Source organism: Gossypium hirsutum, chromosome D09 (assembly GCF_007990345.1).
Source record: "Gossypium hirsutum isolate 1008001.06 chromosome D09, Gossypium_hirsutum_v2.1, whole genome shotgun sequence".
In the NCBI taxonomy this organism is placed as follows: Eukaryota; Viridiplantae; Streptophyta; class Magnoliopsida; order Malvales; family Malvaceae; genus Gossypium; species Gossypium hirsutum.
In genome coordinates, this window is record NC_053445.1 from 51,917,094 (window position 1) to 51,930,098 (window position 13,005).

Sequence of the window (13,005 nt, forward strand, 5' to 3'; positions counted from 1 at the left end):
TATATGTTGTACTTATTTTGCCATGGTTTGAAGCTGTTGAGTTCATCTTTGCTGCAAACAAAGAGATGAGAGTGCTTAATGTGGTTGTTTTGACCACATTAAATCGCCCTGCCTGTTGCTGATAATTAGTACTTAAAAAAGAGACAATTAAAGGAAGAAATCAAATTGAGTTTTCCAATTATTGAGCAGATGAAATTATACAAGTCTTTCAAAAATATTGTTTTGAATTTCTAACCCAGCCAATAGAAGCAAAGAAAAAAATATTAATTGGAGCAATTGTACAAACTTCTATTTGAAGTTAAATACAAAGGCCGTAACACTATTGAAATCAAGCCTTTCAACCTGCATTAACAATGGAAGAGACTGCAGTTCATCAACGTCAAATTTTATATGTTTTATGAACATGATTCTCTCTATCTACAGATAAAGAAATTTTTTTTTGGAACTTTATACTACAAAAGTCGATTTAATAATCCCCGTTCTAATACTGCTTATGTTGTTTGGCTTGTTTCAGTTGGAAATATAATTTATTAGTTATAATTATTTTAAATTTTATTAAATCATATATTTTAATTAAAATATATTTAATATTAATTATTTCAAATTTTCTTTTATAGTATCATATATTATGATTTGAGTAAATTCATATAAGAATATTAATTATTAAGAATTTTATTAAATTATATATTTTAATTATAATATATTTAATAATAATTATGTTACTTTATATTTTACAGTATCATATATTATGATTTGAGTAAATTCATATAAGAATATTAATTATTAAGAATTTTATTAAATTATATATTTTAATTATAATATATTTAATAATAATTATGTTTAAATATGATTAAATTATTTATTATTGATATTAATAATCTTATTAAAATTTAAATAACAATAACAATAATAATTTACCAAAACAAATTTCTGCTAATTATAAGAATTTTATTAAATTATATATTATTAATTAAAATATATTTAATAATAATTATGTTTAAATATGATTAAAATATTTATTACTGATAATAATAATCTTATTAAAATTTAAATAACAATAACAATAATCATTTACCAAAACAATTTTATGCTAAGGGTATTCTAGTCATTTTAGTTTTTTCCATTATGCTATTACACCTCTATTCCATTCAACTAAACACAAGATTACTATTACGCCTCTATTCCATTACATTCAACCAAACAGTGGATTAGCTATTACACCTCTAATCCAATACACCTCTGATCCCAATACACATCTAATCCAATACACCTCTAATCCAATACAGCGAACCAAACGCACCCTAAAGAATGGGGAAGAAGATTTTGTATGCTTTATGCTTTTTGTATTTTGGTGGGTGAATCTTAAGTTAAAGCCTTAAAGGCTAAAATTATTATGATTTACGAGGCAGTCAAAAGAGGGTTAGTAGTCGTTTTCTCTTTGAGTTTTTTTTTTAAATTTAAATTTATTATTGGTGCTTTTTTTTTTCTCTTGCCTTGAAAAGACTCCATTCCCATTGTCTTTTTCTTTACCTATGTTTCTATCTATTTTTGTTCTTTAAGGTATGGGTTTACGGCTCATAATATGTCACTTTCTTTGGCATGTGTCATGGCTACATGCATGATTATAAATATGATATAACATACAGTTGAATGTAATGATAAGATACATTACATCTTTAAGGGGAGGACTCAGATTCAAATCTTGAAGATGATATTGTTGAGAGGAGCAGTTATGAACCCCGAATATGAATCGTAAAATAGACATAAAAAATAAAAAAAAATCAATAAATTAATGATTAAAGTGTAATGACTCTATATTGTTAAGATTGAGAATGTAAATTCGAATTTTTTTAATTTTTAAAAACTTTGAATCATAATTAGTCTCAAACTTAATATTTTAAAAAGAATCGAATGAAAATGAAATTGTTATAACAAAACAATTTATTTGGCTTAATGGTATTGTCTTTGATGAAAAACGAAAACACTAGAAAATTAAAATTCGAATATTAAAATATTATTACACAATATTCTATTAAAATAATTAAAAGTATCTACTTCGATGTCATTTATAATACTTTTGATTGAGCTCGGAGAAGAAGAGACATTGATTTAATTATGGAAAAATAAAAACAACCCTTTTTAAAAATAAAATAATAAAATGAATAGGATTTTTTTATGTATTTTGCTATTTTTCTCTTAAAAAACAAATTAAATATAATTACTCGTTATCTCCTTTTCTCAATAATTATCACATTAAATTCTTTGTATTGTCCTAAAAACCTACCCATTTATTTTTTGAATTTTTGAAATAGTCCATCAAATTTTGATTCGGTTGGATTCTATTTTCGGGTTTTATTAATTTTTTAGTTTGCATTTTAGTCTCATGTTGATAAGATGAATCTTATTTTAGGGATTTTGAATATTATTTAATAAAATTTTAAAGTTTATTTTCATAAATATTTCTAATAACTTTCAAGATTTTTTAAGTTATTTTAAATAATTAAATTAATTATAAATTAAATAAAAGTATAATTCAATTCAGTTTCTAATAATCGTGATTTTTTAACTCATATTTCATGTCGATTTAGCTCTGACGATTTTCATTCAAGTAAAATCATTTTCTTTATTTATCCACTCTCTTTATTATTTTTAATTTTCTTTATTTTCATAACAGGAGGAGAATTATATATTAATATAATTAAAATTTTATGAATTTGGATAGATTATGCATCCATGAGACCAGAGCTAGCTCTGGAATCTTGAAATGAATTGATTAAAGTGATGAATATTTTGATATGGATTGACTTTAATATACAATGAGAGTATATGTATATATTGATGACGCAACTAAAAAAATGGGTCAGGAGAAACACACGCCACTTGCTCTTCAAACAGTCTTTTTCAACATCATGTCCCTCTCTACCCAACTCTTTACTTCCCATTTATTTTTTCCTTTTAATCAGATTTCCATGGATTCTTCTGTCTTACATATTTTGACTATAATCTATAATTCCTTTTTATATTATTATAAGCAAAATATACTAAGATTTATATATATATTTCCTTGACTTTTTTTTCCTATATAATATTCTTTAACCTTAATCCTACGTGAAGTTAATCATTTATTCCATGACTTTTTCATTTCGTCGGGGATTGGACAAATATTAGACTATCCCAAAGGGGACATGTAGTTAAAGAAGACATGTATCAATTTATAAATTTGGTGGTTGTTTTTAAAAAAAAATAAATTCCGACAATAAATGATAAAATAATCCAATTTAATTATTATTTTAAGAAAATTGTTTAATTTACGTTTTATATTATTTTTATTTCTTATACAAATCCTACTTTTATTTATTAGTATTATTTTTTTTCCAACTATTAAATCGAAAGAAAACTCGTTTAAACATGTTAGAATTCCCATTTTCCTTATTATGACAACACCACCAATTGAACTAAAAGCTCGATTATGTTATATTATTTTTACTTAAATTAAAGAAAAAGTAATCACTTAATTATTTCTTTGATTATAAGCTTAGTATATTATCCACTTTCAGTATGTTTTATTTTAGATAATATATAAAATATGCATGCAAAATTATTATTTAGTATATTGATGTTAAGGTATTTTTAATTTTTTTTGGAGAAGTCAATAATTCTCTTAACATATTCAGTACTGTTTTTATGAGATTTTGTTTTTCGACCCAAAGTGATAAATTTAATATACCGAAAACATTTGGTCAAGTCGGACTGTAAAGGACACGTAAGAAAATGTTAACATCTACTTCCACTTTGAATGGATGATACTTCAAACGCAATTAAATTTTTTATAAACTTCATATGTCACAGTTATTGGACCTTCATCACCAATGTACCAAAATATACATCACCTAAACAATGGCCTAGAAGGCCCATAACTTAATCTGTGAAAACCCTAAATTAGTCCAAGTAATTTAGTCCACAAGTTACAGTCAAAGATACTATAAGCCCACAATACTTTTTGAGGCTAACTTATATAACACTTGTACATAGTCTTAAACAGATCCATAACCGATGTGGAATTTCAATGCATTGGGCTTAATCCATCTGAAAGTTCATTTTTCCCTCAAAGCCGAACACAACCAGCGAGGCCTCCGGCTTTAGAGTCGGCGGAAACCGCGAACTCAGGAGGAGAGAAACCAGCGATCCTTCTCATCTACCGCATATTTCCTGCGTCTTCGTATCTGTCTTATGATGTCTATTTTCTTCGTCTTCTCATTTCCTTTTGCAACTACAAACAACAATTCTTAATATTCAAAAATAAAAAAAATGGCGTCTTTACTTCTTCGTCAACGAAGAGTTTCAGTTTTGGGTGTTTCCCGGATTCTTCAAGGTTTGACTTTCAACCTTATTTATTTGAAAAGAGAAAAGGGAAAAATTTTCCCACTTTTTGTTATAGATTCATTGTGAACATGTGAAATTTGATTAGATAGATGGAATTCTTGATTGCCCATTTCTTAGTTTTTATTGCAGGAGCTTAGCAAAATAAAAATAAAAAGTTCTGGTTCAGTTTTGATTTACATTTTTAAAGTTTAATGTTTCAGCTGTTAATGGTGATTCCTCTCGACTACAACCGGAATCGAATTGCAGGACATTTGCTAGATTTGGTGTAATAATAAGGAATTACAGCAGTGGAAAGGGTACTGCAAAGTTCGATTTTACTGATCTCACGTAAGAACTATATGACTAACAGCTATTAATAGTGATTTGTTTGGCTTGGATAGGCATAGGCAGCCCTTTTTTTGGTTTCGAATTATGTTGGTTAAAAATCTACAATTTGAGGCTTGTTCCAATAGCACCATTTCATTCTAGTTATAGGAATACAAAATCTTGAAAGACAATAGACTCTACAAATATAAATGTCTAGATTTTTAAATTTGATTAATTATCTGTGTTTTAGTTTCGAATACTAATTTTCTGGATTATGTAACTAAAGCATACCTGTTTCCGTTCTCCGAATTCAAAACTTATTGGCTATAAGTTTTTCTTACTACAGGGTTATAGTCCTTGTTCAAAATTTCCATTAATTGGGAGATTATAAAAAAAGAAAGGAAGATGTTTCTGCTCACTGAATTTTGTTATGTAATTTCTGTATATCATTGGCATTTTTGTGAAATTATTTTTTGTTTATCTCAGCCGACCTCATACATGGTATCCTAATGCTCGAAAAAAGCAACGCAAGGTTTTCTTGCATGTAGGTCCGACAAATAGTGGTAAAACATACCATGCTCTGAAGCGACTTGAATCAAGTTCTTCTGGTATATTTACAATGCTACTTTTACCAGGACTGGCTTACTTTTTTTTTTTTGGTAGTCAGTGAATGATTGAACGGGATTGAAACTAGTAAAATAAACTGAAAAACTATTTTCCGTTGGTTCATTCCCTATTCAGGTGTATATTGTGGTCCTTTAAGATTGCTGGCATGGGAAGTGGCAAAACGGTTGAACAAAGCGAGAGTTCCCTGTGATTTAATTACAGGACAAGAGAAGGATGAAGTGGATGGTGCAAAGCATAAGGCTGTAACTGTTGAGATGGCTGATGTAACATCTGATTACGAATGTGCCGTTATTGATGAAATACAGGTAAGTCCATATTTAAATGAAAGATTCACATACAATATTTACCAAGTTCACAAGGAACATTGCTGTTAATTATTCTCTCAGTGTGCGTGCAGATTTGTTAAACATAAATTGAATAGAACGACTTATACGATTCTTGTGCAACTTAACAGAAACTGTTTTAAGCATTTTCCCTTAATGGCAAGTCACTTAGTTTCCAGTTAAATTTCTCTTTCTATGCAGATGTTGGGCTGTAAGACTAGGGGTTTTTCATTTACACGTGCCCTGTTGGGAATTGCTGCTGACGAACTTCATCTTTGTGGAGATGCAGCTGCTGTTCCTCTTATTCAAGAATTATTGAAAGTGACTGGTGATGATGTCCAGGTAAGCAATAGTATGGAATTGCTGTTCTTCTATATAATGCACTGTTGGATAAGTAGAAATATTGTTTTTTTACCGGTATTTGGTGTCTAGCGTTACTGACTAGTCAGAAGAATAACTTTCTTGTTGCGGCCATGCTCGTGACCCACTTTTGATATATCTGTTCTATATTGTCGGTATTTTGCATCACATGGTTTTCTAAAATCCCAGGTCCGATCTTATGAGAGGCTTCTACCATTAGTTCCCTTGGAAGTTCCACTTGGTTCTTTTTCGAACATAAGAACAGGTGATTGCATTGTAAGTTTTTCACGCAAGGAGATATACAAATTGAAGGTCAGTAGTGCTTGCTTTATTTTCTCTTGGCTAACTACTGATATGTTTCAGTACGTTAAAACATTAGTTTTTCTTCTTACTATTTTGTGTCAGCGGTGTCTTTCATAGAAAAGAAATTGAATATGCTTTCTGATTTCGCCATCTTTCATAGAAAAAAATTGAAACTGGGGGAAAGCATCTTTGCTCCGTGGTTTATGGTTCATTGCCACCAGAGACTCGGACAAGACAGGTATTGTCTCTTTCTGGCTTTAATTGATCACCAAGTATGTGTGTGTGACTGATGGTAATTATATTCTCATTGTTGCTCGTTTATTTATTTATATTTGTTTATTATTAATACGGCCTTTAGGATTGCAGGCAACGATGTTTAATGATGCAAGCAGTGAGTTTGATGTTCTTGTGGCCAGTGATGCAATTGGGATGGGTCTTAATCTGAACATTTCTAGGATAATTTTTTCAACAATGAAAAAGTTTGATGGTCTGGAAATGCGGGATCTTACAGTACCAGAGGTCAAGCAAATTGCAGGTTCCCATTTCATTTTTAGCTGTACTTTGAAATTTTATTTCTATATGAACAATGAACTTTTTTGGTCAATTTTCCGTCTTAAGACATTCGCTAAGGGTGGTAGAAAAATATAACAAGAATCTGCTTGCTCGAGTTGTCAACTGCCAATTTTCTTATTTCATGGGGGCAGACCCTGTAAAGTTGATAAATTTTCATTAGACGGCTTTATATTCTTGTAGGGAGAAGTGGTAGGTACGGTTCAAAGTATCCCATGGGTGAAGTAACCTGTTTAGATGCAGAAGATCTACCTTTGCTTCATTCATCGTTGAAATCCGCCTCTCCTACTTTACAGGTGATTGTTTTATCACTAACTTTCCTAAAAATACCGCCTTGATCTGACGTTCCATTTTCAATGGACCTGAATAAGCAGCTTTTATATTTATTTGCATATTGGTTCAGCATTTTTTGTATCTTGACTCTGTCATTTTTACGACACAGCAAGCTGGAGTATTTCCATCCTTTGATTTCATTTATATGTATTCACGTTTACAACAGAAAAGAGGTCTCTATCAGATATTGGTAGGTTATCTTATGATATTATTCCGTCTATCTCCTTCCTCTTGTTTTTCCTTTTTTAGTGACAGCTAAAATGAACCCATTGAGGGTTAAAAATAATTCGAACCCCACTGCCCTGTTTTTGATTGTTGCAGGAAGATTTTCTCGAGAATGCAAAACTATCCGATAACTATTTCTTCGCTAACTGTGAAGAAATGTTGGTAAGTTTATTCAGTCATGTTCCCTTTTACAAATCAAAATTTCTTGTCAGATAACAATATCTCCGGTTATGGATATTTAGCTTTTACAATATGAATCAATGAGTGATAAAAGGCTGTTTATTGTCATCAGAAAGTTGCTGCTGTAATCGATGAACTGCCTCTAAGTTTGCAAGATAAGTACCTTTTCTGCCTCAGGTAACATCTTTCAATCTTGCTCCCTCCAACAACCCGAACTTTGTTATTTGAGTTTGTCTGCTAGTTTTACCAATGCAGTTTCGAGTTTGCTTATTATTATTATTATTATTATTATTATTATTATTATTATGAACTTGCTTGGAATCAACTGGCTAACACAGGTAAATCTTTGTGCAGTCCAGTTGACATGAATGATGAAATTTCATCTCAGGGTCTAACACAGGTAAATATTTGTATACAGTCTTGATTATCTTGAATATGGAAACTAACGGCTTTCTATTCTATCGTTGTGGATCAGTTTGCCGAAAATTATGCAAAGAAAGGCCTCGTTCGTCTTAAAGAAATATTCTCACCTGGTTCACTTCAGGTGCCTAAAACGCATTCTGCTCTCAAGGAGCTTGAATCCATTCACAAGGTATGAGTTTGTTTTTCTCATGCGTTGTATGTAAGCTTCGGTTGAGTTTTTCATTTGGATGAATCGTTTCCAAATTTATTGTTGTTTGCTCCATCTGAAGGTGTTGGAACTCTATGTTTGGTTGAGTTTTCGTTTGGACGAATCGTTTCCAGACCACGAGTTGGCTTCATCACAAAAGGCCATCTGCAGTATGTGAGTACCCTTTGCCATACTTAATCACTTGCTTTGCTTTCCATTGTTAACCTTACTAGTAATGTTTTGGATTGGTAGGTTAATTGAGGAATTCCTTGAAAGGCTTGGTTTCCAAAACCCAACATCAAGAAAGTTAAATTCATTAATGGCAAAAAAGAGAAGACAATACCTCTGATTAAATGTAAACTACTATTACCATGTATTTATCCATTAACCCCATCACCCTGTTCGTTCCCACCACATATACCTTTCTGTTTGTCAAACGGATTTGTTTGTCAAATTCGGACTCGAGATCTCAAAGTTTGAATCTTGAAGTTTTTCCGATGGAAATTTCCTGTTTATTTATTTTTAGTTAAATTACACTTGTAATCGTCTAATTATTAGTAACTTTTTTATTGATCACTTATTTATGAAAGTTATTAAATGGTTATCTAATTAAATATTTAATTTTACAATTTTATTTTTCTTTGTGACTGTTCGCTTAAAAGGCTAATAAACATATTTATCAACAAAATTTAATTGAAGACATATAAAAAATGAGAACACTAAAAATCTAAAATAATAAATTTTATTTGTTTTCATATTTTTTTTAAATTAACTTTTACACATTGAATAAATATTGAGGTTAACTTTTCTTTTTGAAAAAATTAAAATTAAAATTAAAATATTTGTAGGTATTGAGAGTTAAAATTGCATAATAACAATTTTAAAAATTGTCGCATTTAATCAGGTGATAATTAAAAAAACTAAAATAAAATCATATGGTAACTTTCAAATAATTAACAAAAAGAATTTACTAATAATTGAATTAGTAGGAATAGCTTTTTTAACTCAATTCATTTCATTAACAAAATGTAAAATGGAGTTTCATGGTAATGAAATATTAACACAAATCAAAGTATGATAGTTACATAACAAGATCAAAACCTTTTAATTTTAGAATTCATTAAGTGCTTCATGCAACCACTCTTACGATATGGTATTTTATTAGGTCGGAATTTGGACTGTGAGGCGAGAATCATGGACCACGAAGCGAGGTTAAACATAAGCATGTTGGCGTTTGGTCGTCCGGTATCATCCCTCCTCCTTTGCTTGTATTAACAGCTTCTAGCATTCTCACAACCTCCTCCATTGCAGGGCGTTTCTCCGGATTCGCATCCCAACATTTTTTCATGATGTTTGCTAAAGAATTCGGGCAGCATCTCGGGATATCTGGTCGTAGATTCTGCCGATATACCATGTAAAATAGGTTTAATATCATTTAACGATATACATGTAAGCACATATAGAATAGCAAACAAGCAAAATGACTCCACATTATTAACAATGGTGAGAGCAGCCGGATACCAAGATTAGGATACATGGATCTTTTATGCTTTACTGATGAAATAGAATAACAAGCGAACTAACCTGTCGAACAACAGCAGATGACACATCGGCAAAGCTAAGGTCCGGATAAGGCATATCGCAGCAATAAATTTCCCACAAGCAAATGCCAAAGCTGTAGACATCACATGTTCTGTTGTAGGGTTTACCTTCAAGAACCTACATCATTACAGTTTACAGTTTAGCTTTCTTGTTTTAACATGGAAAACAGGACCAAGTGTCTAGAAAAAAAATACGTTCCCTCAAATCCTCATGCAAGGCCCGCTTGCATATCACAGAGAGAGGGAGGATTAATTCTTCATAAGCCAAGTTTGCAAATAAATGATTAAAGCTTTGAACCACTCATGCTTTATCAATACATTTAAGAAGGCATACCTCAGGGGCCATATAGCCAAGAGTACCGGTTTCACCTGTCATGTCTCGTGGATTCTGAGCTTCAACGCGTGCAACACCAAAATCTGCAATTTTAAGGTTTCTATGACCATCTAGCAACATGTTTTCTGTTTTGACATCACGATGTACAATCTTTCTCGAGTGCAGGTAGCTGAGACTGCAATTTGGAATAAAAATAATCGTCAGCACAAAAAAAAAATCTTTTACAGACTCTCAAAACCAATGATAAGATGCATCCCCTTACCCTCTGGCGAGGTCCAGAGCAAGTTGGACCACAATCTTAAACGCGAGTTTCTTTCGCCTATTTCTTATCAAGTATTGTTTCAGTGTGCCACCAGGGAGATACTCGACAACAACACAGCATGCTCTAGAAGGAAGGGGATTGTGATTGTCAGCCGAAGGAACTTTCGAAGGAATCTTAAGGTTTGAAGTTCCCATTGAGGCCCCTATAAACTGTAACTCAAAATTAAGGAGAAAAAACATAGGTTACAACAGAATTTTTTCAAAAAAGACGAGGAACTCTAACATTTTAACCTTTACCAAGTTGAGAATAGCTTAATTATGCAAAGAGATTGCATAAAATTTTCAGTTAGAAGGCCAAGATTACATTAAGCCTTCCGGTGTTATGATGATTTTCAACAAATAAACATTTCAAGGCAGAACAAAAAAGTTTGGACCTTTGTAACATTAGGATGATCAAGCTTGTGCCAAACAGCAACCTCTTGCCGAAATGATGCTCGTAGAGCAGCAGTTTCAGCAGTTGTGGCGATACCATCCTCGCCCCAGTCCAGCAGCTTAACTACAATATCAATATATATGACAGCACACTGAGAGCTTGTAATCAATAAGATGTCAGGAGGCTATTAGTTCTACAAATAGTCAATATTAGAAGAGAGCTGACTAAGACAATTTCCCCATATCCTCCTATAGAAACCCGAAAGCATAACTCCTTAGTCCTTACTACACCAATCCTCGAGGTAACACTAGTCATGTCCTCTACTATATTGTTTTTAAGTTCAGCAAAGGCTAAAAGCCCAGTGAGTGAGAAACTATCAGCTCCTATAAAGTCAGTATTCTAAACCAAACCGTGTTAGTATTACTAATCATGAACAGCAAAGAGAACTCCACTAAAGATATAAACAGCTAAATTAAATGAAACAATATTTATATATAACCATCTTTATTTCGATTGGCAGTTTAGCACACAGATATCTTATATACCGGAACCGGCTAGCGCTCTACACAAAGGATAGAGATGGTCAGACCAAACAGGGACCCTTTATCACCATGCCTTAGGCCCTAATTCAGTTCTACATAATGCATGTTGCTTCAACATGCAGAATAAACTACAAAGGGTCTTACCAATCGATATTTTAACTCGAAAAACTATCAATACAAAGTTCAATCACAATTAACACACACACACAATATATATATAGATTAAGAATTAACAAAACATAATTTTTAAAGCTGCACCAAGCAAACAAGTTAAGAACTAACATAGATAATACAAGTATATATATTTATATGGAATCTGAAAATTTACCTGCAACATCTTGATTATCATAAGTGGCACGATAAACAGTCCCATAGGTGCCATGAGCTATAACATTCCTTAAATCCAACTTAGCCAATTCAATCTCCCATTCCTCAGCTGGCCTTTGTTTCTCAATGTTCCTAGACCAAACTCGGCTCAGGTGCTTCTCCAGCTGCATGTCTAAGCTTTTTAAATCAATTTGATCAGCTCTAAAGATCATGTCTTTGCCACTAATGCTTCCATTGCCCTTCATCTTTGAATTTCCACCTCCTTCTAGTCCATCTTGTTTCTTTGGTGCCTTGATACCATTATCTTCCTCACCAGTTTTGAAATCCATAGTTAAAAGAATATAACAAAATCACCAAATAAAAAAACACAATTAAAGACCCTTAAACTGCAAAACTGATAATAACAATGGAATTTAAACTCAAATTAAAAAATAAGTTGCAAGATTCCCCAATTCAGGACAAGAGCATTAAATATCAACCAAATATACATATGATCGGATAAAAAAACCCAGTTTCACCAACCCCAAATCCTATTAGAACCCTGTATTCAAAAGTGAACTTATAACCCAAATTTTATGATTTGCATTTAAAAAAAAAATAAGGAAACTGGATTTTTGTTTAGACCCGAATTTAATGAAACCTGGTAGCTTTAACAAAAAAAACAAAATCTTTAATGTCACCAACTAATTAAATAATTCTAAACAGATAAGAACAAAAACCCCAAAAAAAAGAAAAACAGAAGAGAAAGTAAACCCTAAGAAAACGACCCAATCCCCACCATTACCCGAAATGAATGAACCAGAATTTAAATTATAAAAAAATTAAACGAAAATTTTAACTAAAACCCAAGAAAGAGAAACAGGCATGCAAAGTAGAGTAAGCAAAATAGAATAACAAAATAGTTTTTTTTATTAATTAAAAAAAACCATTTAAAAGAAGTTTTTGAAAGAGAAATTCAGGACGAAAAGGTTGACTTAAAATTAAATTCTATAAGGAATAACTTGAAGAAAAAGGGAACCAAAAAAAAGAGGGTCGGTGGTGGTGTCGTTAATTGAATTGTTTTGATTATCAAAACAACAAAAAAAAAAGGGTAATTGAAAAGATAAAGGAACCGAGAGAAATAGTTAAAAAATTATATCTTTTTTTGCGGCTGAAAAAAGGAATGGGTTTTTTTACGGTAGAGTTTAACGGAAAAGATAAATAAAACTAATAGAAGGAAAACAAAATTGAAGAATTTAATTGGATTTGGATAAGAATTACAAGGTAAATCGCATTATTATAAAAATA

The 13,005-nt window shown here is 31.3% G+C and overlaps 2 protein-coding genes across 2 annotated transcripts; one reads left to right on the forward strand and one right to left on the reverse strand.

The window, feature by feature from the left end:
• Positions 1-4,051: 4,051 nt before the first annotated feature.
• LOC107928980 (DExH-box ATP-dependent RNA helicase DExH16, mitochondrial) lies at positions 4,052-8,829 on the forward strand. The gene is made up of 16 exons (XM_016860296.2): positions 4,052-4,372; positions 4,584-4,710; positions 5,176-5,297; positions 5,431-5,621; positions 5,841-5,981; positions 6,189-6,311; positions 6,463-6,540; positions 6,669-6,837; positions 7,056-7,168; positions 7,315-7,395; positions 7,527-7,592; positions 7,723-7,787; positions 7,965-8,010; positions 8,086-8,202; positions 8,303-8,394; positions 8,473-8,829. Exons 1-16 carry the CDS (start codon positions 4,309-4,311, stop codon positions 8,567-8,569), a joined length of 1,692 nt encoding a protein of 563 aa, XP_016715785.1. The 5' UTR covers positions 4,052-4,308; the 3' UTR covers positions 8,570-8,829.
• A 418-nt stretch (positions 8,830-9,247) lies between these two features.
• LOC107929147 (serine/threonine-protein kinase STY13) lies at positions 9,248-13,005 on the reverse strand. The gene is made up of 6 exons (XM_016860504.2): positions 11,720-13,005; positions 10,851-10,972; positions 10,418-10,626; positions 10,156-10,330; positions 9,805-9,939; positions 9,248-9,619 (listed from the first exon to the last, which is right to left on the reverse strand). Exons 1-6 carry the CDS (start codon positions 12,045-12,047, stop codon positions 9,413-9,415), a joined length of 1,176 nt encoding a protein of 391 aa, XP_016715993.2. The 5' UTR covers positions 12,048-13,005; the 3' UTR covers positions 9,248-9,412.